Genomic DNA, 25,222 nt, shown 5'->3' with positions numbered 1-25,222 from the left:
TGCTCTATGGAATTCCAATTGAAGCCCATGTTAGATATGAAGGACATCTAACATGGGCTTCAATTGGAATTCCATAGAGCATATTATCAAGCCCATTATCGCCGTTTTAGCGACAGTTTTCTGCCGCTAAAGTGGCGATAATTTTATCACCTGTCTTGATAATATGCCCCTAAGATTTTTGTGTGTGAGTGTATATAGGTGTGTGTGTGAGAGAGGGAGAGAGAAGGGGCTGCAAGTTAGGGAAGGTTGGCTTTCCAAAATAGCTTACATATTCGAACACAGTTTGTATTACATTACAGTCTGAAGAAAAGAAATGAACGGCATTAAATCATAATTGTTAAAACGTGATTGCACCCTCTATATGTAATTGAAAATGAGCCCAGTCTAGGGCAACATTCCAGGAGTGCCTTCACACTGAAATACTTGAAAACGCCCCCCCTGTTTATTGTCGTGCACTTTGCCTTAGCAAGGAGCAACCGGCATGCAGAAGTCCTTCAGAACCCATAATAATAACATTTTTGAAAAAAACCCATCTGAGAACTGCCCAAAAGAATCTGCACCCTGGACCTGGAGCAGGGACCCTCTGATAGCGGTGCAAAAACGGATGCGTTTATTTGGCAAACTAGTCCAGAACGTCGCCCTAGGCCAATAACGACTCTTTAAAGCATGTCTGTGAGAGAGTAGCCCGTGACGCTGTACCTAGTGCCCAGAGGCATACAAAGACGTGTCAGAGAGCGTGAGAGGACGGAATGAAAAGCATCAAAACGCTAGTCAATACGACAGCAGTCAGATATTTGGCTTTTACTTTACTTTAGTACAACCAACCATAAGCGTACGAGAGCGCCAGGGCTCTAAGAATAGGAACCGCCAGCGCCTTTCATCAGTGTGCTGGCTGCCACAGTAAGAATGGAGAATCTCCCCCATAGAGTACTGCACCAGTTATCTGAACATTTTTTACTGTTCTTGTATATCGGTGGCAGATTCACCACGAGGGCCAAGGCTCATGTTTGGGTAGGCCAGGCTCATGCTTGGGTAGGCCAGGCCCACCCTCTAGAACCGGGCCTGTGCCTGTATATACAGGCATCAAAAAAGAGTAAACGACACGGCTGGGTGAGCCTCTAATGGACCCCTGGGGAGCACTGACTGTGCATTGGGCCTGATGACCTGCACATGTAACTCGGACGGAGAGACGCATTATATACCCCAGGACTGGGCGCAGTGCAACGTTAATGCTTGGCACTGCCCTGGCACCTGTGGGGTAGAAGCGAAATAGGATGGGTGCCCTGGGCTGCTAGGACTCTGCAGTAACATCTGAGAGAACAAGCATTTGCAATGTAATAGGTCTCGACCTTACTCGAGTTTGAGCTATAGGCATTGTAAATGACAATTCCTTTTATTTATTTTGTTTTTTAAAGCATAAATAAAAGGCATTGTCTTTTACAATGCTAATAGCTTAAACTCTCGCAAATGCAAGACCTATTGCTAAGCAAATGCTTGTTTTCAATGTTTGAATCACTGTTTTGTTTAAACTGTGCTGTGAAGAGAGGCCTGCTGGACAGACCTCGGCCACGCCCCTATTTCTTGGGGCATCATCAAACAGCAATCTCTGCCGCCTGGGTGATATGAACGCATAATAAAAATGCACCACACTGTCTGCACTGTTTCTCCCTATCCGTGTACAACCACAAGAAGTAAGATGCCTGCACTCTGCACTCTTACAATATTACATCTTGCAGTGAACCATTAGAGCTAGCTACTCCCTTGCACCCTCAGGGTATTTTGTCAAGTGCTCTGACACGTCCGGGTCGAGTGCCCACTGACTAATCATGCAAAAACAAAATAGGACAGAATGAAGACAGAGGGGGAAAACGGCAGAGAAGGAGGCGGAAGTGAAAGAGAGAGACAGGGTGAAAATGAGAGGATAGATGAAAGGGGCAGAGCGAGATTGTGAGAGAAAAACGGTGCAGGAGAGAGGAGTGGAAAACTTAAGTATCGGTTGATGAGACAATTCAGTAAGCAATGAGCAGGTATTCAAGTGCACCATCTGAAAAGTTTCACGGGCCGCCCTGGCAATAAAAAAAACATGGAAGCGGGCGTCACGCTTTGTTTCAGCACGGTTCCCGCCTTCATGTGTTCTTTTATTGCCATGGTGGCCGTCCGCATAAAAGTGATTTAAAATGCATGAAAGCAGGGCCGTGTTTAAAGTTAGCGCAGCACCTGTACACATAAAAGTGATATTGGTGGAGGGCTTATCACGTGATTAGAATGATAAAGTTGAATTCTTATCTGTCTTACCATCACCAAGAATCCTCTCAGGTCGCCAGGATCTTTTTATCTTCTAAATAGTGTAGAGGGGAGGAAAACCAATTTTTAGCACATAATCAAACAAAACTAATTTGAACTCTAAGGACCACAGACTCCGAATCTCAGAATTTAGGGATTTATTACAAAGCCAAAAATAATTGCACATACAAGCACCTCAGCACGAGGTTAAGAGAGTAAATGGGCACTAGTACAAAGAAAAGTCTACGCAGGAGTCTCATTTGAGAATAAGAAGAATAGTCATTTCCAGAATCATAAGACAAGCAATAACAACTCCAATATATTAGAAGTCACTAACCTAAAAAGAAATCAGTTAGTCTATCCCTACTCTGGTGCCGATTCTGATCCTGGAAAAACCGGGTACGAACCGTCGGTCGGAGCGTTTTCTCCGTCCGACTCGTACCCGGGAAAAAAACATTACAAACATGCAAGTACGATTTGCACGGAAACACCATTTCCGTACGAATCGTAAAAAACACCGACCGACGAAAATATACATACAAATGTGATCCGGGAAAGCGCCGACGTGACGTCGGGACGCATTCAGGCTGCGTTTCACGAACCAGGAAGTACGATTTGAACCGACAGCAGTCCGGACGGCAATATTTTTACGGCACCCAAAAAGTGCAGGAAAAGCGAAGTACGCCGTGATGCAAGCGGAATTGGGGGCCCAGTACGCGCCGTACCCCCCCCAGCCCCCGTATGTACACGCCCCCCCCCAGCCCCCCCCCCCGCGGATGGACGCGCCGTACCCACAGCCCCCCCGCGGATGGACGCGCCGTACCCCCAGCCCCCCTCCGTGTATGGCCGGTGCGGACCCCCACCCCAACCCTGAATGTACGGAGCGTACCCCCACCCCCGTATGTACGGTGCGGACCCCCACCCCACCCCCTGAATGTACGGAGCATACCCCCACCCCCGTATGTACGCGCTGGGGGTCCGCGCCGTACATACGGGGGTGGGGATACGCTCAGTACATTCGGGGGGTGGGGGTCCGCACCGTACATACGGGGGTGGGGGTACGCTCCGTACATTCGTGGGGTGGGGGTCCGCGCCGTACATACGGGGGTGGGGGTACGCTCCATACATTCGGGGGTGGGGTGGGGGTCCGTGCCGTACATACGGGGGTGGGGGTATGCTCCGTACATTCGGGGGGTGGGGTGGGGGTCCGCACCGTACATACGGGGGTGGGGGTATGCTCCGTACATTCGGGGGTGGGGTGGGGGTCCGCGCCGTACATTCGGGGGTGGGGATACGCTCAGTACATTCGGGGGGTGGGGGTCCGCACTGTACATACGGGGGTGGGGGTACGCTCCGTACATTCGGGGGGTGGGGGTCCGCGCCGTACATACGGGGGTGGGGGTACGCTCCATACATTCGGGGGTGGGGTGGGGGTCCGTGCCGTACATACGGGGGTGGGGGTATGCTCCGTACATTCGGGGGGTGGGGTGTGGGTCCGCACCGTACATACGGGGGTGGGGGTACGCTCCGTACATTCGGGGGTGGGGTGGGGTCCGCGCCGTACATACGGGGGTGGGGGTACGCTCCGTACATTCGGGGGGTGGGGTGGGGGTCCGCACCGTACATACGGGGGTGGGGGTACGCTCCGTACATTCGGGGGGTGGGGTGGGGGTCCGCACCGTACATTCGGGGGTGGGGGTCCGCACCGGACATACACGGAGGGGGGCTGGGGGTACGGCGCGTCCATCCGCAGGGGGTCTGGGGGGGACAGCGCGTATGCGGGCACATGTCTCCATGGTTGCTATTGAGGTTCGCTCCGTGCGGTGTTTTTTCCATACGGTTGTACAATCGGACGGACGGGATGGATCGTACTTGCGCGCTCTGACTTCATTTTTCCGATTCGTACGTAAAATCGTCCGGGGACGTGTCGGACACTTTTTCCGACCCGAGGACATGTGGGGGAATTTTCCCAATGCGATTCGTATGTATTTTTTCCCATGCGAATCGTACTTGCCAGTTTGTACGGTACTTGTACGATTCGGACGGAAAAAAATCCGGATACGATTCGTACGGAGAAATTTTTTCCAGGATCGGAATCGGCCCCTTAATCTCTAAGGTGACATCCCTACTTAGCATTTCCCCAGGCAAGAGGATAAAAGGTGTCAGAAGTGAAGACTTCCTTAGAGGTACACTCAATTTGTCGAGAGCTCGTTCTAAGATGCTCCTTCTAGCTTCCCATCTAAACCTCAACTGCTCAACCCACCGGGCACTGTCCCTAATTCAAAATCTCAAAAAACGTAGAACACGCCCTCCGGCACACCTCTCCAGCCAGGTCTTCTCCCAGTATTTTTCCACTGAAACTTGTCTCCCTTCCAACGACGGTCTGCAATCTTCTTCGCCGAAAATATCATCCCTGCATTACAGTATACTCCCATGTTGGCTTCTCATGCCATCCTAAATCCTGAAACAAAGGGTTAGTTTCTCTAACGATCTAGGTGTCCTGGCATCTGCAACAGAAACATGGGAACGAGAAACTTTCCACTCTTCCGAGATTCTCTAACATCCCTCAAACCCAAAGCCTTACCAAGGGAAACCATTTCCGCCTACAATATTTAGCTAACATAAGAAACGAATAGGCCTTCTCTTAAACGTATATGCAATCAGGCCTTTACACAATTTAAACACACATTTCTAGAATCACACTATAAGCATTGATATTCATTAAACGACATATATGAATAAGCAAATCTACACGTGCAGACTTTAATATGGTGCACGTTTAAACCTAATGCATCACATTATACGGGAACCAATTCATTATGCGTTGTCTTAATACATTGTCATTTAAACACTACATTGTGCTTCATAAATGACATAATTACATTTAATTTGTTCTAATATATGATGCTTTTAGTATTACAATTCAAAGACACACGTTAATACAATTCCACTAAATATGTGGGTGCCAACTAACCGGGATTATGATGCACCCCTACAAATTTCAAAGTAACATGGTGCTCTATAAAGAACGTGGAAGCAGAAGCGGAATGAAAACAGTGAAAGCAATAAAGAAAAAATGTCACTGAAACAGGAGATGACAAGGCAAGCGAAAGTACACTGTACTTTACCAGTGCTCCTGAGCCTTGGAAGGAAGTGAGCTCTCAGCTGCGCGGATGAGACAGGAGGCAGGAAAGACGAACGACACTGGAATTGGCCAATCCAATGCAGGAGGCAGGCATTAAGTGGTTTTATCCATTACTATAGGTCTTGCAGACAGCGCATACGCGCTGATGCTTGACCTAAAAAGGCAATGTGTGAGGCCCACTGGGTGCCCTGACCACGTGCTCTAAAGCAGGGCCTGGAGGAGAGGGACTGCTCACCACCATACCGGGGACGCGCCCTGATTGATCACCCTGTGCTGCATGTAAGGCACTCTCTTCTGTCTTACTGCAATTTTTAGAAAGTGAACTCCCAGCACAATCCTGACTTCTCAACCTCCGCACCCTGACAGTTGAGCGAGGCGGGCCAGATCTTGCTCCAGCCGTCCTCATTGTGCTGAGATACTGCTATGCTTGTGCTGGAGAGGCAGGAACACCCTCCAGGCACCTCGTGCCACCCGTCTCCAATTCAATGCCATGGATAAAGTCGCCAGAAAGAAGGATCTGGACTCGGGAGTCCTGTCCCCGAACACTGCGGCTGACAGTGTACTTGCAGACACAATGTCAGCACCACAAGTGGGACCCCTGGAGAAACACACTCATCAAGACATCCTACAGGCCATTACCGCTTCCAGAGAACCATTACAAATAAAGATTGATACCCTGGGAGTGGGCCTGAGCATCCTGAGAGATGACCACTGACGCCTCCCGGAAAGAGTCATGACAACAGAGAGTACGATAATGGATATCCTCTGAGATATTTATTATTTTATTTGAAAAGTTTTATAAAGCGCGAACATGACCCAAAAAGGGTATCAGAGCACTGTGCAAAGGAAGGTGCATGGTAAGAGGTGGGTACAGTACATGGGTACACTACAAAATAGAACGCAAGAAAGACCTAAAAACAGTTACAGAAGGCAGTACATCAAAAAGGAACTTAACACATTTTGAGCGACAGGTAAAAAGACTGTCAAGCTGGCGATGGAAGTGGATTAAAGATGGCATAAGGGCTATTGCTGTAGATGGTCATTTAGTAGTAGCCACTTGACATGTTATTTGAATGAGGTAGTCGAAGGGAGGAAGAGCATTAGATATTCTTGGAGCAAGACCAGAGAAATCACGGTTGTATGTTCTTTTCTTATTGAATTTGGGTGGTTTCAAAATTAGAGTATTAGAACTTCTTAAGTTTCGACTTGATCCCAATAGCTCAAGTTTTTTCGCTAGGTAGACTGGGGAGTTGTAATGACTAGCTTTGTGCATCAGGCAAGCTATCTTGAAACGAATCCTTGCTTTAATGGATAGCCAGTTAAGCTGAATTAAGCCCAGAGAGATTTGGTCATGTTTTCTGGAGCCAGTGATGAGTCTGGCGGAAGCGTTAAGAGTGGCTCTCAGCGTAGCCAATCTAGCTTTAGGAAGGCCAGCTTGAGTCAGACTAGGGAATACTTTTAAGACCATGATCAGGGATAGTAGCATAGCTGAATCAGTTGGAGTCCAACAGACTTTACTGACTGAAGTCTTGTCGTCTAAAGAGGCACTAAGGACTATCGAACAACGTAGACCAGGTCACCCAGAATTGCAGCCTGGCCTATTAGAGGCCAAGGAGAGAGTCGCAGAGCAGGTAGAAAGATTAAGATGCTTTGATTCTAGAAATTATATGGTATGAGCGCATGCAGAGAGAGAGACCGCACCGGCTCGCAGTTCACATGGCTTGGGAACTCGGCAAAACAGGCCTCAGTTACTGTAGAGCTAGACACAGACCTGGGAGCCAAACTCTGTCAGCAGACAGATAATACCCAGGAATTTTATAACTACTATACTGTCCTCTACCTCCGACCGTCCGACTGACAACATTGAGGCCTTCTTAGCACCCTTGACTTTTTCAGCTGCTACTCCTGAGGATGCTGAAGTACTGGGTCGGGGGGGAGAAATCACCCTTCCAGAAATACAAGCAGCCATAAAATCCATGGGCCGGAACAAAACACTAGGCACAGACGGATTCCCGAATGAATTCTTTTCTACCTATGTAAAGGACCTGGCCCCCAAACAGTTGGACCTCTACGAGACAAATAGAGACACAGGATTATTGCCATCCTCCACATGAGAGGCCTTGATCATGCCCTGCCCATGACAGGAAGGCCTACCACAATTACAAAATCCTTAGAAGGATCCAAGCCACCCGGCTCCTTCACCACATGCATACACTTATACACTCAGACCAAGCTTGATTTATTCCTGGCTGCAACACGGCGCTCAACATTTTCAGGCTCCTTACACCATTAGAGGCTGACACCTATGACAGAGCGGAGGTAGCGATCTTTGCAATGGACATGAAGAAGGCCTGGAATGAGCCTTCCTGTGTAGTGTCATGGTACACTTTGGCCTGGGACAGAGGTTCCTAGCCTGGACCAAGCTACTATATACATACCCCACGGCTTGGGTTCGAACTAATTGTATCATCTGCAAAAAGTTATATTGTGGGTCCAGGCAGAGCTGCCCTTTTTTGCCCCTACTTTTTGCTCTGGCGATGGAGCTTTTGACTTTCTATGCCAGTGCTGGGAACGATTCTCAAGGCATAACGGTGGGTGCCGAAACCCACCACATTGCGTAATAAGCAGATGACCTCTTGATTTTCTTACATGACACGACAGGGGCATTTGAGGATGCTCAAGGTCTCCGGGTGCGATTCGGCTCCCTCTCTTGACTGTTGGTTAACTGGCAGAATTCTTGTTTATTCCCCACACTTGTCTCCATTGACTTCCCCGGAGGGACTGAAGACGTTGCAGTGGGAACCCTGCTGCTTGCCCTAGCTCGGGGTACAGATTTACCACAATCCTGTTGACTTACTGGAGGGGAACATGGGGAAGGCCATCCGAGCGCTCTGGTCAAGCATTGAGTTTTGGAAAACACTTCCCCTATCGGTAGTGGGCCGAGTTGCACTACTAAAAATGGTAGCCCTCCTTTGCCTATTGTATTTTTTTGTAGTACTGCCAGTTTAGATCCCTCGGGCGATATTTCGAGAGATTGATACACTTACTAGCCACAGGTTAGTGACTCTTACCCCATTAATGAGACCAGTGGGAGACGGAGGGTTGGCAGTACCCGACTTTGAGACAGACTAATTTGCAGCACAGCTCCAATGGCTGATGCAGTTGCTAGTGGGTAGACTCACCCCCAGACAGGAAATGGGCCCTTTTGTACCTTATCTTCACAGCCTGACTAGAGTACTATATAGACTGCAATGCCTAAGCACAGCGACACCACGGATTTCCGCATACCGTGATGCTGCTGGACTAGAAGTCTGCAGAAGATGTGTGTGAGAATATCATAGTCTCCCAACATACCACTGGAATTTTTGTAAGCGCTCCCACATGGGGGAGAGGAGGCTGGCGGGAGCTAACGGAGTGGGTAACAGCTGGTGCAACGACGTTCGGGGACTTATTTGAAGCTGAGGTGCTTCTCTCGTTTGAAGAGTTCTGTTCGGGACGGATCACTTACATAATATAGAATGCCACAATATCGACCTGCCAAAATATCGTTGACAAAATATAGAATGCAAAAATATCGAATTCCTATCTACAAACAGGCAAGTACAAAAATATCGAATCAAAAATATCGTTGTAAAAAATATAGTTAGTCAAAATATCGATTTTTTTAAAATGTCTTAAAAGTAATGTAAAAATAATAAAATAAATATAATTAACTAAAACATACTTAAAAATACTTAAATATAATAAATAATGAATGTAAGTTAAAAAAAAATAAACATACATTTTTATTTTTTAATACATATATATATTAACGTAATATTAATAAAAAATATTCAAAACTTTTAACGCAGGATAGCGGGAGGGTAAAATTTACTATTACCACTCCAGTGAGTGCAACAGTAGGGAAAGCGTTGGATAGCGTAGCGGTAAAAATTACTATTACCACTCCAGAGAGTGCAACAGTAGGGAAATCGTTGGATAGCATAGGGGTAAAAATTACTATTCCCACTCCAAAGAGTACAACAGTAGGGAAAGCATTGGATAGAGTAGGGGTAAAAATTACTATTCCCACTCCAAAGAGTGCAACAGTAGGGAAAGCGTTGGATAGCGTAGGGGTAAACATTACTATTCCCACTCCAGAGAGTGCAACAGTAGGGAACTCGTTGGATAGCGTAGGGGTAAAAATTACTATTCCCACTCCAGAGAGTGCAACAGTAGGGAAAGCGTTGGATAGCGGGAGGGTAAAATTTACTATTCCCACTCCAGTGAGTGCAACAGTAGGGAAAGCGTTGGATAGCGTAGGGGTAAAAATTACTATTCACACTCCAAAGAGTGCAACAGTAGGGAAAGCGTTGGATAGCGTAGGGGTAAAAATTACTATTCCCACTCCAGTGAGTGCAATAGTAGGGAAAGCGTTGGATAGCGTAGGGGTAAAAATTACTATTCCCACTCCAGTGAGTGCAATAGTAGGGAAAATAATAATTTAATATTTTATTAAAAATAAATTAATTATTAATACCAATAAAAAAGTATTAAAACTAATTACCAATCACAAAATATTTAATTAATTATAAATACCAATATGTTTTTAATTAATTACCTATTAATAATTAGTTAACAATCAATTAATTTTCAATACCAAAAATTAAGAAATACAAATAATACCAATTAATAATTAATTAATAATTTAGTTATCAATATACAAAAATAATTTCAATAATTAATTATTTACAATTAAATTACTTCCCACCATATTCCCCTATAAACCCACAACCCGCTACAAATAATAAATTAATACAATTAACATAATTAAACAATTAATACAAATTAATTACCAATGAATACAAATTAATTACCAATTAATAATTAATCAACAACCAATTAATTTTCGATACCAAAAAAATGATAAATAATTCAAAAATACCAATTAATAATTAACAGTAAATTATCAATACACAAAAATATTTCAATAATTACTTAATTATAATTAAATTACTTCCCACCCTATTGCCCTATAAACCCACAACCCACTCCGAATAAATTAATACAATTAATATAATTATCAATTAATCAATTAATATAAATTAATTACCAATTCATAACAAATAATTACCAATTATTAAAAATTAATTACCAATTAATAATTAATTACAATACATTAATTATCAATACCAATTAATAATTACTTAATAACAATTAAATTACTTCCCACCCTATTCCCCTATAAACCCACAACCCGCTACAGAAGTACAACGCAAAATTAAATTAAAAATAATTAGTAATTCCTAAAAATTATTATTTAATGTACTATAATTCAATTACTTCCCACCCTAATTCCCTATAAACCCACAACCCGCTACGGAATTAAATTACACAAAAATTAAATAACATAAAATTCATTACTTTAAAAATATTCAAGCATACATTCCAAAATTAATACATACTTTTAACACATATACTAACACTTAAAACACAATAAAAAAAATCGATATTTTTAAAAACTATATTATGACTGTCGATATTACTTACTTCTATATTATGTAAATCGATATTTCTTACCTGATTTTCGATATTCTTCACCACAATATTTTGGCAATTCGATATTCTGTCCATTCTATATTAAAAACTCGATATTCTGTCCAGTCGACATTTTGTTTTCGATATTATGTTTACGGTTCGGGACATGACGTGCCTCAGGGCCATTTCCTCCTCCTTGGTGGGGTGACGATAGCAATTTGCAGATATGGAGAGTTGGGCATGGCAGAACCACCTCATGCTAAAAGTTGCCAATACCTGGTCACTTCTTCGGGAACCTTTAAAGCTGTTACCTGCTTATGCAAAACAATTAGGGGGAACATGCTACTACCCTTGGGCACCTTTAAAGCCCGCTGGGAGGAGGATCTGGGGATCCCCATTCCAGAGGGGGGCTGAGAGATCATTTTGGAACTGATATCAATCTTTATGTGCTGCATAAGGCGTACCTCACCCCCAGTAGGATAAACGGATACTTCGCAGTTGAGGGGGCTATGTGCCTGAGATATATGAGAAGTGGGAGCTGAATTCCTACACCTCGTAGGCTTGCAGACTACTGAGAAGAAATTAGTGGAGTACTGGCTTAGGTCACTGAGAAGGCGGTCATGTGCACCTCTGGGCATTGTCTATACAGCTGGTTCCAGCACACTGTCAAAACTAAGGCTACAAGCAAGTTTTGCGGCTTAGCCTTTATCATTGCAATGCAGGAAATCACAAGGAACTGGAAGCCCCAATGAGACCCCAGGTGGCAGTGTGAAAAAGGAATTTTAACTGTGGGCTGGATGGAAACAAGAGCATAGTGCTGCTCCAGGAAGTCAGGTGTGGCCAACGAACACTTGTCATGGCCAGGGACTGGGAGAGATTAATAGATTCCATGAAGAACCCTAAACCATCCTCACTTGGGGAGATGCCGGGTACCCCCTAGAAACTATATCTATTTTGGGGACTAGACCTCCTCAAGGGGGATGCACAAGAGATGAATGGGGCGATGGGACACCATTGGGGCATGAGATGGAAACAAGAACTATATAGGACAACTTGCACAGAGTGGATGTCACTTAGAACCCCTACAAGGGCTAGAGAAGTTTTGGGCATTTCCGAGGGCTCGGGGGCAGTGAAGGGTGGAAAAGTTCCTGCACAGTTGAAAAAAACTGTTATTCTGTCGTGGTTACTTGTTGAGGAGAATGATAACATTGTATGACATGACAGTGTGTTCTTTCTTGATATACCCCAATAAATTCTGTTTTGGGGAACACAGAAAAAAAGAGACACAAGGGCAGGGGCATGGGTGGGACAGAGTGGGGTGGGGGTGTCGCTGTTTGCACTGGGATGGGCTATTATCAATACTGTTCTGTATGCATTATATTGCTATCCTTGAATGACTCCACTGCAAATGTATGAAAACTGATGTACTGCACATATGGAAATGCAAACTGGTCTAACTTTGAGCCCTTACAGGTGGTGCTTGTGTTGTTGGAAGCTATAATAAGAATGTTGTTTTAAAAAAAAGCTGTGCCAATGATACAGGCAACTGACACAAAACCATGCATCTCATCACCTACGAATGTTTTGCAAATGAACAAATGCCAATCTCAACTACATCATTCAAAATATGCACAGGCTCGAAACATGGAGTATGCACGAAAGCAACAAACCTTGCCTGCCCCATGCCTGACATAGTGGATTTCTTCCTAGCTGATAGTATACAATGTATCGTGGGGTTTACCCTGTGTTCTGCAGAACCTGGGGCATTACATAATATATGGAAAGAAATGTTTGTTAAAAGAATTTGAAAAGAGAATTTATAAACTTGTGGGAAAGAAAAGATCACAAACAGTCCCACCAGAACTTAAGAAAAGGAATAAACCATTGACCCACGAAAGACATGCACATCTTTTTCTGAGTTAAAATAAATTGCTTCTATATAGTTCAAATTACTACAAAGGCAATAAACATAAATAAGGTGCTCTGTGCGCAGTGTGAAAAAGTGCGTGTGAAAGAATATATACAATGTTAAATTATGAAATCTTAATATTTCAAATCTGCCCAATTAATTTAGATACAAATTTAAAATCAGAAATATCCATGGAATTAGAAGGATATCCTTCATCTGTACCATCCGATTGGACTGGTTTATATCAGGGATTCAAAAAACCGACCTAGTCCAAATTTGAACCTGATAGTATAACTGCTCAACCAACGTCTGTCATAGGTCCAGGCTATACACTAATGTGGAGTCCTTTATCTTCTTATGTCATCCAGGACCTCTGCTGAGGTCTCTCTTGTACCATCACAGATTATGTAGCCCAATATATCTCTTCTGCCCCAGCACAGATTTTACAGTTTCATGTGCATAGATAGTCTATAGTGGTGTCCTTCATCAAATAGCAGTCGTATCTGGAAACTTGTAACATGCAATTCCTTGTTCCACTGGAGAAACACTAAGCTTCTCGCCTGTTGAACTATAGTTCTGTCACTCAAGGATCCTTTTCACATACAGGTCCCTGATGCACACACACATATAGTCCAACCTCCTCAAGGACACTAGGGCTCGATTGCCAGCAAAGCAGAGGTCTGCCTTCACCAATTCACCATCACCAGTGTCACCCATGATTAAAAGCACTATACCACTATCCTTCAGAACATGAGGTCTGCAGCACCATGATGCACATAGCTTCTGTGCACACAGCCCATCTCTTCTCAGATTTTCTTGTAGACCACAATGCGAACGTTAGCATATTCTTCTCCCTTAAACATCTGCCAATGCGGTAATGCTCATCCTAGAAAGAACGTACTGACATCCTCGTGCCACAGGCACTAAAAAAGGGACTGTTACATATGACCCAAGACTGCTGCCATCAGATCCATTGTCTGTACTAGGTCATGCACACGTCAATACCTATTGGCAGTACCACATAACACCTGTGGAGTCCCCAAGGGTTCCTTACTGTCCCCTGTCATCTTCAACCTCTGGATGGAGCTGCTTGGTGCTCTACTCAGATAACCGCATCAAAATTGACCAAAATGCAGCTGATATACAACTCTACCTGAAAGTCACTTCTTCTTCAGACATCCAGCACTTCAAACACTTTCTGCACATCATCAAGGCTTAGATATCCGGCGCTTACCTGAAGCTCAACCAACCAAGACAGAACAACTAACAAGTAACAGAACACACCTGGATCAATAACATTAATTTTGATCAGTTCAAACCCCAACTTTCGATGAATGCCAAGTCACTTGAATATCACCCTGCACACCAACCTCACCCTCAAGGAACACAAAAAGACAAAACTGATTGGTCCCAGGTCTCTCTTCTAAAAAAAAGTGAACCATTTCTTCCAGAAAGCAACTTCAAAATTGCTGTTCAAGCTCTTGTACTCTTGCATCTGAATGGTGGTAATACCCTGCTCTCTAGCCTCCCAGACTCCACACTGGCACCTCTTAACAGCATTCTTCAAGCCGCAGTATCCACGCCTCATTCATGACTTGAAGAAATACGATCACATCACCCCCATCCTGATGGAATTCCATTGGTTCCCCTTGCCGGCCAGCACAAGCCTGAAAACCAGCTGCATCAACTATAAAGCTATCCCGCCCAGCACCCCCTGCCTATCTTGAAGACATGATCACTATCTCTGCTGGCTATCAACACGCCTACAGCCAGTACACTATCAGACTGCAGACTTAGAAATGTAAATAAAACAAAAATAATAATGCAGCAGGCCTTTTCCATTTATGTATCCAGGATCTGGAATAACATCCCTGTATCCATAAGGGGCTTCTCAACTCTGATTCAATTTTGGAAAGAGTTGAAGACGTATTTCTTTAAAGAACACTACATTAACAGTCCACACACCAGGTACCTCTCATATCACTTGCTAACGTTAAGCTTTTCTGTAACCCTATAGAAATTCTACATACATACATGAATATTCAGCAACATCCAGAGGTTATAATAAACCTAGGAAAGGTAAATCAGCTTTTATTTTAGGGATAGATCAGCTGGAAAATGTGCAACAAATGGTTTTTGCTTTAGAACATAAGTGTAGTGATTGTTCACTATATTCACATATTTCAAATGAAGCAATGATTATGCCATTGCTTTGATGTCGTAAACGATTTCTATAAAGCAGGTATCTTTTTGCCATATTTAAATATTGTTTCCCTAGGCCGCCTTTTTTTGTGGAGTTCAAATGAAAAGGTCATAAAAACAGTGATAGCTCAAATGTGACGAACTGCTAAAATGCATTTGCTTTCTCTCCTTCACACCACCCCAGAATTTCTTCTGTTTGGTTTCTGTCCTTAGGATTAGCTGGTCTAGATGCTAAGTCCAGCGGGCGGATGGGTACTCGTGCCATGGTCTACTACATGTCCACCACAATTTTGGCAGCGGTCCTTGGAGTGATCCTGGTGTTGTCAATCCATCCTGGGAACCCCAAGCTGAAGAAGCAAGTCAGCATCTCCACCAAGAATGAGGAAGTGTCCAGTCTGGATGCCTTCCTTGATCTCATTCGAAATCTGTTCCCAGAAAACCTGGTGCAAGCCTGTTTTCAGCAGGTATTTTTTCCTTCTCTCATCATATACTGTCAGCTGATTCCTTATTGATATTTTCTCCCACTACATCTTTGCTGCTACATAATCTATGTGACCCTCCCCTAACAGTGATGATTAATTTTCTGAAACTTGTTCTCCCCACCATTATTCCTATTCTCTATCCTCTTTTTCTGTATATTTCCTCCTTTTCTGCCCTCCCTACCTTGATCACTTCTTCTCTGCTTTACTCTTCTACTCTAGCCTTTCTTTATCCTCCCTCACCTGTCGGTCCCTCCTTTTCCTTTTTTATTCACCTTCTTGTTTTCTACTTCAATTCATTTGTCATCCCTATTCCTTTTAATCATAGATTTTTTCAGCTTTTCCTTCCATCAGCCCTACTTATTTATTTTCCAGTGTCTCTGCTTCTCTTCTGCTCCCTCGTCTTATCACTTCTTATTCTCTTGTTTAAAAGTATCCTTTAGTTTTGTTCCTAATTGAAGCAGTGTCTAGCATCACACATTTTATCCTTGTTCTTTACAAAGAGATACACCAAAATGCTTTGGCCAGCAAATATTGTTTACTTTAGATAATCTTGATTCCTCTACATATTGTATTTATTTTGCAGTTTTTGTAATTTCTACATTATTAAGGGGCCGATACTGATCCTGTATTTTTTTTTCCCGTCCGACTCGTATCGGTAAATTTTTCCATACAAATCGTACAAGTCCCGTCCGACCCGTGAAGTATGATTCGTACAGGAAACATACAACTTTTCCCGATCCGATTTGTACGGATCGGCCTTATCCTTACAAATCGGATTGTGAAAAGTTGTACCAGACGGACCCGGACACTTTTCCGGACAAATTGTAAAAATGCAGTCCAACCGTACAAGTACGATCCGGATCGGCTTTCCGATTTACGATTTGTACGGAAAACGTCCCGTACACGGGGAATGCCATTACCCGCTACGAAGCGAACTTTGTACAACTCGTATCCCGGGAAAAGTTGTTCCCGGGGTGCGAGTCGTACAGGGGTACGAGTCGTACAGGCATACACCCCTGTGCGTTGTGTATGTACGGTGCGTACCCCAACATCGCGTATGTACTGTGCGTACCCCCAACATTGCGTACCCCAACATTGCGTACCCCAACATCTCGTACCCCAACATCGCATACCCCAACATCGCGTATGTACTGTGCGTACCCCCAACATCGCGTACCCCAACATCGCGTACCCCAACATACCCCAACATCGCAGACCCCAACATCGCGTACCCCAACATCACGTATGTACGGTGTGTACATACGGGATGTTGGGGTATGCGATGTTGGGATACGCACAGTACATACGCGATGTTGGGTTATGCAATGTTAGGGTACGCGATGTTGGGGTATGCGATGTTGGGGGTACGCACAGTACATACGCGATGTTGGGGTATGCGATGTTGGGGTACGCGATGTTGGGGTACTTTAAATACAAAAGTGTGGAAGTAATTGTTACGTTCTGCCTATTCGAAACGTAAAGTAATTTACTTTAAAATGATGAATTATCATATATATAAGGAAAATGATGCTTTAATATATGACAACATTGGCAGTTTTGATAGGATAAAACTGATTGGTTTGCCTTATCAAGTAAAAACCAAATCAGAATGACCATTGTAAGATGGCCGCCGCAGTAACAACAGTTTCGTTTGTACCTTCTTTTATTTTCATTATCATTTGAAATCACGAAGCACTTTCTATTTCTATTTTTATGAATTGTATGGCACGACTTTATTTAAAAACTCACATTTTGAAGTTGTTGACTAGACACTGACGAAGGCGGTCACACCGAAACGCGTTTGTCGACTTAATGCAGTAAAGGACGCTAATAAATTGAAAACTTTCTTGGAAAACGCAGATGGCTCCTGAGTGCGCTCTATTGGAAAGGCTCTTTAGACGAGATAACCTATGGTATGGGATAATATATATATATATATATATATATATATATATATCACAAACAGGCTCCGCGGCACATCCCTGCAAGTTAATCACAACAATCTGATCCCCATTGCAATGAACACAGTTTCCATCCACCAAATTAACTCAGAAAGCAGTTACAAAACTGAAATGTATGTTGCACAACTGCAGATCAGCTGCAAAACATGCAACTGACACAGCAGACGTGATCCTAGTGCGTCATCTGGACATTCATTTCCTAATGGAAACCTGGCTCAGCCCAACAGCAGCTCCAATACAGGTCCTTCTTATTCCCCTGGATTTTGTCATCTTGACCGGTCTTGAAGCAAGGGGGATTTCTCGCTTTAATTTCCAGAAGCTCCATAACCTTATACCCACTCTCATTAGAAAATACATCATCATTTGAACTTATGGAAGCTGAAATCAATCTTGAAAAGAAACTACTAGCAAAGACACTCCTTTTTGACAGATGTTTGCACATTGCAAAACACAGTGTTCTCCAGTATTGGATCTTTCATAGATTCACATGCTTGAATCATACCCTTCGTCGTAGTGGGAGTCCCATGGTATACTTATAAAAGCAGTAGATAATACCACCATACAGTGGCGGTGCGTCCATTAGGGCGCTGGGGCGTTGACGTACAAGCCACGCGGCACCTGCAGCTCCCTCGCGGCTCTGACTCTGAACTGACAACAATGCATGTCAGTCAGCATGACGCCGGACCGCCCACCCCCTCAGAGTCTGAAGGGGGTGGCCGGTCCGGCATCATGCTGACTGACATGCATGCCAGACCAGGGGGTGGCGTGGAGTGCACAGCAGGCAGCAGCACAAGTGCGCAAGTTGGGTTTAGGTCGGAGAATCTTTCCAACCAGCCCAGTCATGCGCAGTAGTCACTGCACTGGCTGGTGGCTGCGCATTAGGGGAGCGAGGGTTGATCAACACCACAACCCTCGGTCTCCTAATGGGTGGCAGGGTGGCTAGTATCCCTGCTAAGCCAATCCTGGCGCTGCTGGAGCAGCGTTAGTATTGGCTGAGAGGGGTTGCCACTCCAGTAACGCGGCTGTTCCTAGACGTTGAAGGCGCCAACACGGGACCTCGGCCCAGGAGCAGAGTTGGCACGAAGCAAGTCGGGTAAGTTTTCATTTTTTTATTTTAAGCTCCCACTGCCCCCACTCCTGCGTGACCCCAGCCCCACGCCCCCCCCCCCCCCGGAGATATTGTGAGCAGCGACTGCGTTTTGGGGTAACGTAGGTGTTGTTGGTACCTTCGACTTGTGCTAATGTGCGATATAGTCGTTCTATGTATACCAATTATAAAATTGATGCAGCGAAGTGATCATATGTTGACCTCTCTAAAATAACCAGACATGACAACATCAGGTGAAATATATGTATAGATGCCAATGCAGAGTTCTAACCCACAAGGACTCCTCTTTGCCTTAGCAGTAAAAAAAAAAGCAGGGATGGAAGTTGGCATGCTCCTGTTTAAGGTGCGTGTGAGCTGCACATAGCTTCATTCTGGGCCAGCGCCAGTCCTGCTAGCCGAGCGGACCAGGCAGCAGTACCCCGTGCCAGCTTTAGTGGGCAACCGCCGCGGACTGGTGGATAAACATACCATAAGTGGCAAGGGAAGACGCTGGCTTCTATTGATGGCGTTTACTTTGGAGCAAAATGAGTGATCTTGGGCGAAACCCTTAGGGGCATATCAACAAGGGCTTTATCTCTGCTTTTTTGGCTTTAAAAGCCAAAAAAGTAGAGATAAAACTAGCACCCTATCAACAACAGGGTGCTAACATGCAAATTCTCATGTTAGCACCCTTTTACTCTACGCTTCCCCTTGCATCTCTAATGAGATGCAAAGGGGGCGTTCCAGAGTAAAATAATAGGAGAAATGTCGCTAAGCGACATTTCTCCTATTATCAAGAATATTGCTAACCCTGTTAGAGACAAAAAAAGCAGCGCTAACCGCGGTTAACGCTGCTTTTTTACGTCTGGTATTTTTCTGACTTAGCCATGATATCCTATGGAAGGAGGATACCATGGCTAAGTTTGTCTGTCCCTATCAACAAGCTCACGTGAGATTATCGCTGGGTTTCCAGCGATAATCTCACGTTAGCCACTTAGCACCAGGATTTTTATCGCTATTGAGATAAGCGTTGCTAATAGCACGCTATCTCAGCGATAAAAATCGGCGGTTGTTGTTGATATGCCCCTTAGTCTCGCATTCCAAGTTATTTGCCCAAAAAAGTAGCGCTTAAAACCATTCTTAAGCACTCTGTAAAATGCGTTCAGACAAATTTTTTTTTCAAGAAGGGTGGTCGGTCGCACACAAAATATTGACTTAGGTGAAGTTCGGCTCCAACCCCCTTTTTACGGCGCAGGGAGCACGTTCACGCCCCGGCCGGTGAATGGGCACATAAGCAGAAATGAACGTAATGAATGTAATTTATGAGACGACCTGACTGACTGAGTGTTACTGAGTGACTGTTATGCAGCGCTAAACTACACCAACTTCTGAAATTAGTTCACAAAAGGTTCGTGCTTCTGAAAGTTATTAGCTGGTGACCAGAAATGTACATAGACAGGCGTGTTTACTTTCCTGATTAAAGTGGTATGCGTGGGGCTGGAGAGCAGCTGTGCCGTTTGAGCAGTGCCGTGCTTTTACAAAACAGCACCTATGCCCTGGAAATGGTACTCGTGTTTTGTTACTCCCAGACTCACCCAGTCCCACCTTCCGAGTCAGGTGATGTGTGGTATAAACATGTCCTGTAAATCAGAAGGTTTGCTTTGTGGCTGCCTGCCTGGCACTCACCATTTTCATCTTCAGGCCAGAGTTTGTTTGTGTTTTTTAAACTTGTACGTTTACACTCCTACGCTGTGCTGGATGCATTATTCATGCTATATGCTTAGTCTGTGCTTTGAATCCAGCTCTGTAGATCGAGTAAACTTAAGCACTGTATTTTGGTTTGCAAAAAGGCGAAGTCATGGGTATAAAGAGTTTAACATTTTTCGCCTAGCTCAGCTGAGACTTCTTTCTGAATAGTTACTTTAAACTTAGTAAACGGGCTACAGGAAAGAAATCACTTAAATGCTGCAACACTTTGGTTCTAAACATATTTTCATTCAAAATGGCACTAAGCTTGTGTGTTGCCAGTTGCTGTGTTAGGTTTTAGCGCTGTGACTTTCTTTTTAAAGCTAATAGCGTTGTATAATTCTCGTTGTTCATGCTTGCGGGTCTGTGTTGGGTATAGTCTGTCACAGTGTCAGAGTGACTGAATGCCCAGAGCCTCCTCACTCAGCCCAAATCTTCTGACAGTGTCTCGTGCAGATTTTGCACATGTGGGTTTAGATTAATCTTGTGTGCCTTTTGGTTTGTATGTATTTCACTTGTTTTGTGCTATTTGGAGTTTATTTAATTTACTTGTACATCTGTTAACTAGTTTCTGTCTCCTCTTTGGTATTATGTAAGTTTGAGTTTTTGGTGCGTGGGTGTTGTTGTCATTTTGGTGGATGTGTTCCGTTTCGTTTGTACGTATACCATTTATTGTGTTTGGTAGCTGCTTATCTTTATATTACAGACGGTACGTGTGTGTATGTTTGTGCCAGTTGTTCTTTATGGCATTTAATATGTAGGTGACATTTAGCGTTTCGGAGTGTCTGTGACAGTTTCCGTATTTGGGCCTGCCTCTTGTTTTTATTTGATGTCCACGTTCTGCTTGCTGCTGAGCGTGTGTGTGGTATTTCGGGTATTTCTGTTTCCATGTGTATACTCCGTGTGTCCTTTATTTTATGATTTTCAATTGCCCATTGCGTTCATCTGGGTATGGAGCATCCTATGTTTGGGGTGTCTGTTATTTGAAAGCGTGTTCTGTTTAGTGTATGTATGGCACTTCTATTTGTTTCTAGTTCTCCCACTTATCTACTGCTCTAGTCTCTGTGCTGCAGCTGTCTCTGTGTGTGGCACCAGTCCTAGTCACAGTGCTAAAGCGGGCTCTATGTGTGTTTGCAGCTCTAGTCTCTGTGCTTCTCAACTTTGCTTGAAAAGGCACTATTTACCCACACTTTTTTCAAAATGTTCTCGGGGGAGAATCCTCCCGAACACTCTTAAGAGGTTCAGGCTCACTCGCTTGCCACGGTGCACTCTGACAGAAAGTTTACGCCTCACCACTTTCAAATGTCACCAGCCGCCACTGCTACCATAGGCTACAATGTCATGAACAGTCACTGCAATAGCCTATCCATTTTCTGTTTTAAAAAAAAGAACCAAACTTAAGTAGCGGCCAATAAGACAACGGCACCCTCTAGAGCACGCCTAAGAGAGGCTAGGTTCCTCAGGTTTTCTACTGCACGTCGTGTGAAAGGGAGTGGAGTCTCCCTGAGCTCTGCTCAGTTTCTACTCAAAAAGTTGGATGCTTCAAAGAAAGGTCTCTTCAGGTCGTGTGGAACATGCAGTAAGAAGAGGCTTCATGCTAAAGATCCCCATATGAACTGTTTCTACTCTCTCTACCCTCAACATAAGGTAAAGGATTGCAAGATTTGTAGGACCTTTTCAACCAAAACCCTTAAAGATAGAGAGGGTAGGTTGTTGATTTGACTTCAGAGACTGAAACGTAAATCTGATGTCGTCTCTGAGGATGAGGAGAACTCTACCTCACAGGCTTCTTATGAAACATCTAAAAGGAGAGAAAGATCTTTATGAATCTCCTGAAGTGTCCAAAAAAAAAAAGCTTCTAAAAAGTTTCGTCAGGAAGATGCAGGCACCTCACAAAAAGGAAAGCATTCATTTCCTACTGAGGGGAAAAGCCATCTAACACATAAACATGAAAAACAATCTTCAGAACCATCCATTAAGATTACAGTCTCTAGGAAGCTTATATCGTCAACGGTGTTATCTTCTGGCTCCCCATCAGCACAAAAATCACCATCTGAACGCATTTCACCTACCTCGCCGTCGAAGATCTCTGACGAAAACTACATCATAGACGACGGATACGACTGCACTGTCGACAACTGTCCCGCTGACGACACTTCCAGCAGCGACGAAGGCTCCAACTCCGCTGACGATTCCCTCGTCAACGATGACTCGGACGACAACGAGTTCCTTGTCGGCATCCTCATCGACGACATTGGTTCTGTCGATGACCTCCTCCTCGTTGTCTACAACAGCGTCGGCGACGACCGCTACCACATCGTCGACGATAGTGCCTATGATATCTCCTTCTGCGCATAGCATGTCCTAGTCGACAATACCAACACTGCTGCCTTCGACTAAGCTGACAACGCTGTAATCCCATGACTGGTCGTAAGCGACCGTCGACATTGCAACTAATGCCTGTATACCCGTCAACGATGTTCTCGTCAACGACACCGTCGATGATGTGTTTTTTCCATAATCCTGCAGAAGTCTCACCTTTACGACCTTCAACATTTTTTGAGGAATCTGATCATGATGGAATGTTTGGTCCTGCTCATAGTCCCTCTCAGCTCCATGTTAAGTATCAGGATGATGATGAGGATGACTATGAAAGTTACTATCAGCAGGAATATCACCATCCACGTGCAAAAATACAATACATGGAGCCTGTTGGTGAGCCCATGGTCCACCTTCCTGTGGCTTTGGTTCAAGATCTACAAGACATGCTACATGACTACTGCACTCGTTTTCCTTCATGAACTGCTCCTTCACCTCCGCTGTCACCACCTCCTGCATCTTTATCAATGGCATCTCCTCCACGTAGGTCTGAGCCTACTCCTACGGCTTCCCCTGTGATGGATACTGCTTTACCATCACAACAACATGACACTTCTGATGACGGAGAGATTGGGGAGTGTCAACCTCAGAAAGAAGGGAAAATAGGTGATGAATAGGTGGACCATGTTATTTCAATGCCTGGTTCTCCATCTCCTCAAACTGCGGATTCTCTGCCAGGAGATATTGGCGGCTTCCACACACTAATGGAAAGGGCGGTTTCACGTTTTCAGTTGTCAATGACAGTCAAGCAGTCTGACTGTTTTCTTTATAATTTTAAGGATCTGTCTAGAAAGACTGTGAGAGCGGTACCCATTATAGATCACACATGAGAGGAAGGTGTGAAAGGTAATGAAAACACCCACCACGATTATACCGGTCTTGCCCAGGATTGACAAAAAATATAGAGCTCCTGATGATGCTCCAGCTTGTCTGGTAGAGCATCCTAAACCAGATTCCAATTTTTTTGCAGGCTGGCCAACGGAGATCTAGGAATCCTTTAGCACCTATTACTGCACCATCTGACAAGGAGGGAAGGCGCTTTGATAATATTGGCAAGAGATTTACTACCACTTCAGGTACTACTGTACGCGTGGCTAACGCTCTGGCGATATTAGCAAGATATGACTGCCAAATGTGATCCGATATCGCTCCTTATATGGATCTCCTTCTGGAGAATAAAAGACTAGAGGCAAGAAAAATTCTTCTTGAGGGGGAAAGATCTGCCTTGGAAATTATGGATGGTTCTATGGCTGTGGCTTCCCTAGCCTTTCATCAGCTAGCTGGAGTGGCCGTCCTCAGGCATCAGGGTTGGCTGAAGGCAACAACGATCCGCCCTGACATGCCATTTGATGGTGAGACTCTTTTTGACAAACATATTGATGACGCCTTACAAACCATTAACACTGACACAGCTAAGGCTTTAGGTGCACTCCAATACAGGAAGACCCCCTTTTGTGGAGCACGTGGCAGAGGAGCCTATTAATTTCGATGTTGCTACCAGAAATACCAACCTCAGGCTTATTCATCATTTTGCCCTTCCTACCAACATCAGCAGCAATATCGTGCACCACCACAGGCTGCTTACTCCAGACAGCCCAGAAGGAAGCAACAAGGTCAATCCAGGGATGCTGTCAGAAAACAGTGACGAGGTCTCACCGCCTGCCGCTCTTCCTGTGATTACTTCATCCAAGAAAACTCACTCTCGTTTTCTAGGTCAATGGCAGAAAATAACCACAGACAAATGGGTCCTGGATATAATAAAATAGGGTATTACCCTAGATTTCGCAACAGCACCACCTTCTCACCCACCTCAAAAATCAATACCACCCCATCTTCAATTGCTACAGAAGGAGGTGTTGATCATGCTCCAGAAAAGAGCAATAGAATTTGTACCACGCTCTTGGAGAGGAAAGGGCTTCTACTCTTGTTTTTTTCCTGGTAAAGTAGAAGTTGGGAAAATGGTGTCCCATTCTGGACCTCAGAAAGCTAATCAAATACCTTCAGAAAAAGTCATTTCACATGGTAACTCTCCAGGCGATATTACAGCTTCTGAACCATTTGGATTTTCTGGCGAGCCTAGATTTACAGGACGCATATGTACATATCCCTATCCATCCCAAGCATCGAAAATGTCTCCGTTTCACTGTGGCAGGCATGCACTATCAACTCAAAGAGCTTCTCTTCGGCCTCCGCTCCTCTCCTTGGGTTTTTACCAAGTGTCTTGCTGCCATGGCAGCATACCTACGATTAAAAGGCCTACAGATATTCCCATATCTCGACTCCTTCTCTTCATCAAGCCTCGGAGGCTATCTCCTCGTGCCTACAGCTCTTCTGCTCTCTAGGGCTAACAGTCAACTATTCAAAGTCCGTTTTCATACCTTCACAGCGGATAACGTTTCTAGGAGCAACATTGGATACCCTCCAAAACAAGGCATTCTTATCCACAGAAAGTGAGAACACCATTCTATCTCTGGCTCACACTCTCTACAAAAGAGAGTTCGCTTCTGTCTG

The 25,222-nt window shown here is 44.4% G+C and overlaps 1 protein-coding gene across 3 annotated transcripts in view; it reads left to right on the top strand.

The window, feature by feature from the left end:
- Positions 1-25,222, top strand: part of LOC146809468 (excitatory amino acid transporter 2-like) — a 968,543-nt gene that overhangs the window by 390,161 nt on the left and 553,160 nt on the right. For all 3 annotated transcript variants that reach the window (XM_085616310.1, XM_085616311.1, XM_085616312.1), the window contains one exon: positions 15,270-15,520. In XM_085616310.1, the coding sequence (XP_085472436.1) occupies positions 15,270-15,520 (251 nt within the window). The remainder of the gene's footprint in view (positions 1-15,269; positions 15,521-25,222) is intronic.

This window comes from Triturus cristatus, chromosome 7 (genome assembly GCF_964204655.1).
Source record: "Triturus cristatus chromosome 7, aTriCri1.1, whole genome shotgun sequence".
NCBI lineage: Eukaryota > Metazoa > Chordata > Amphibia > Caudata > Salamandridae > Triturus > Triturus cristatus.
Note: the sequence above shows the minus strand (reverse complement) of the source record. Positions and strands in the feature narration are given on the sequence as shown.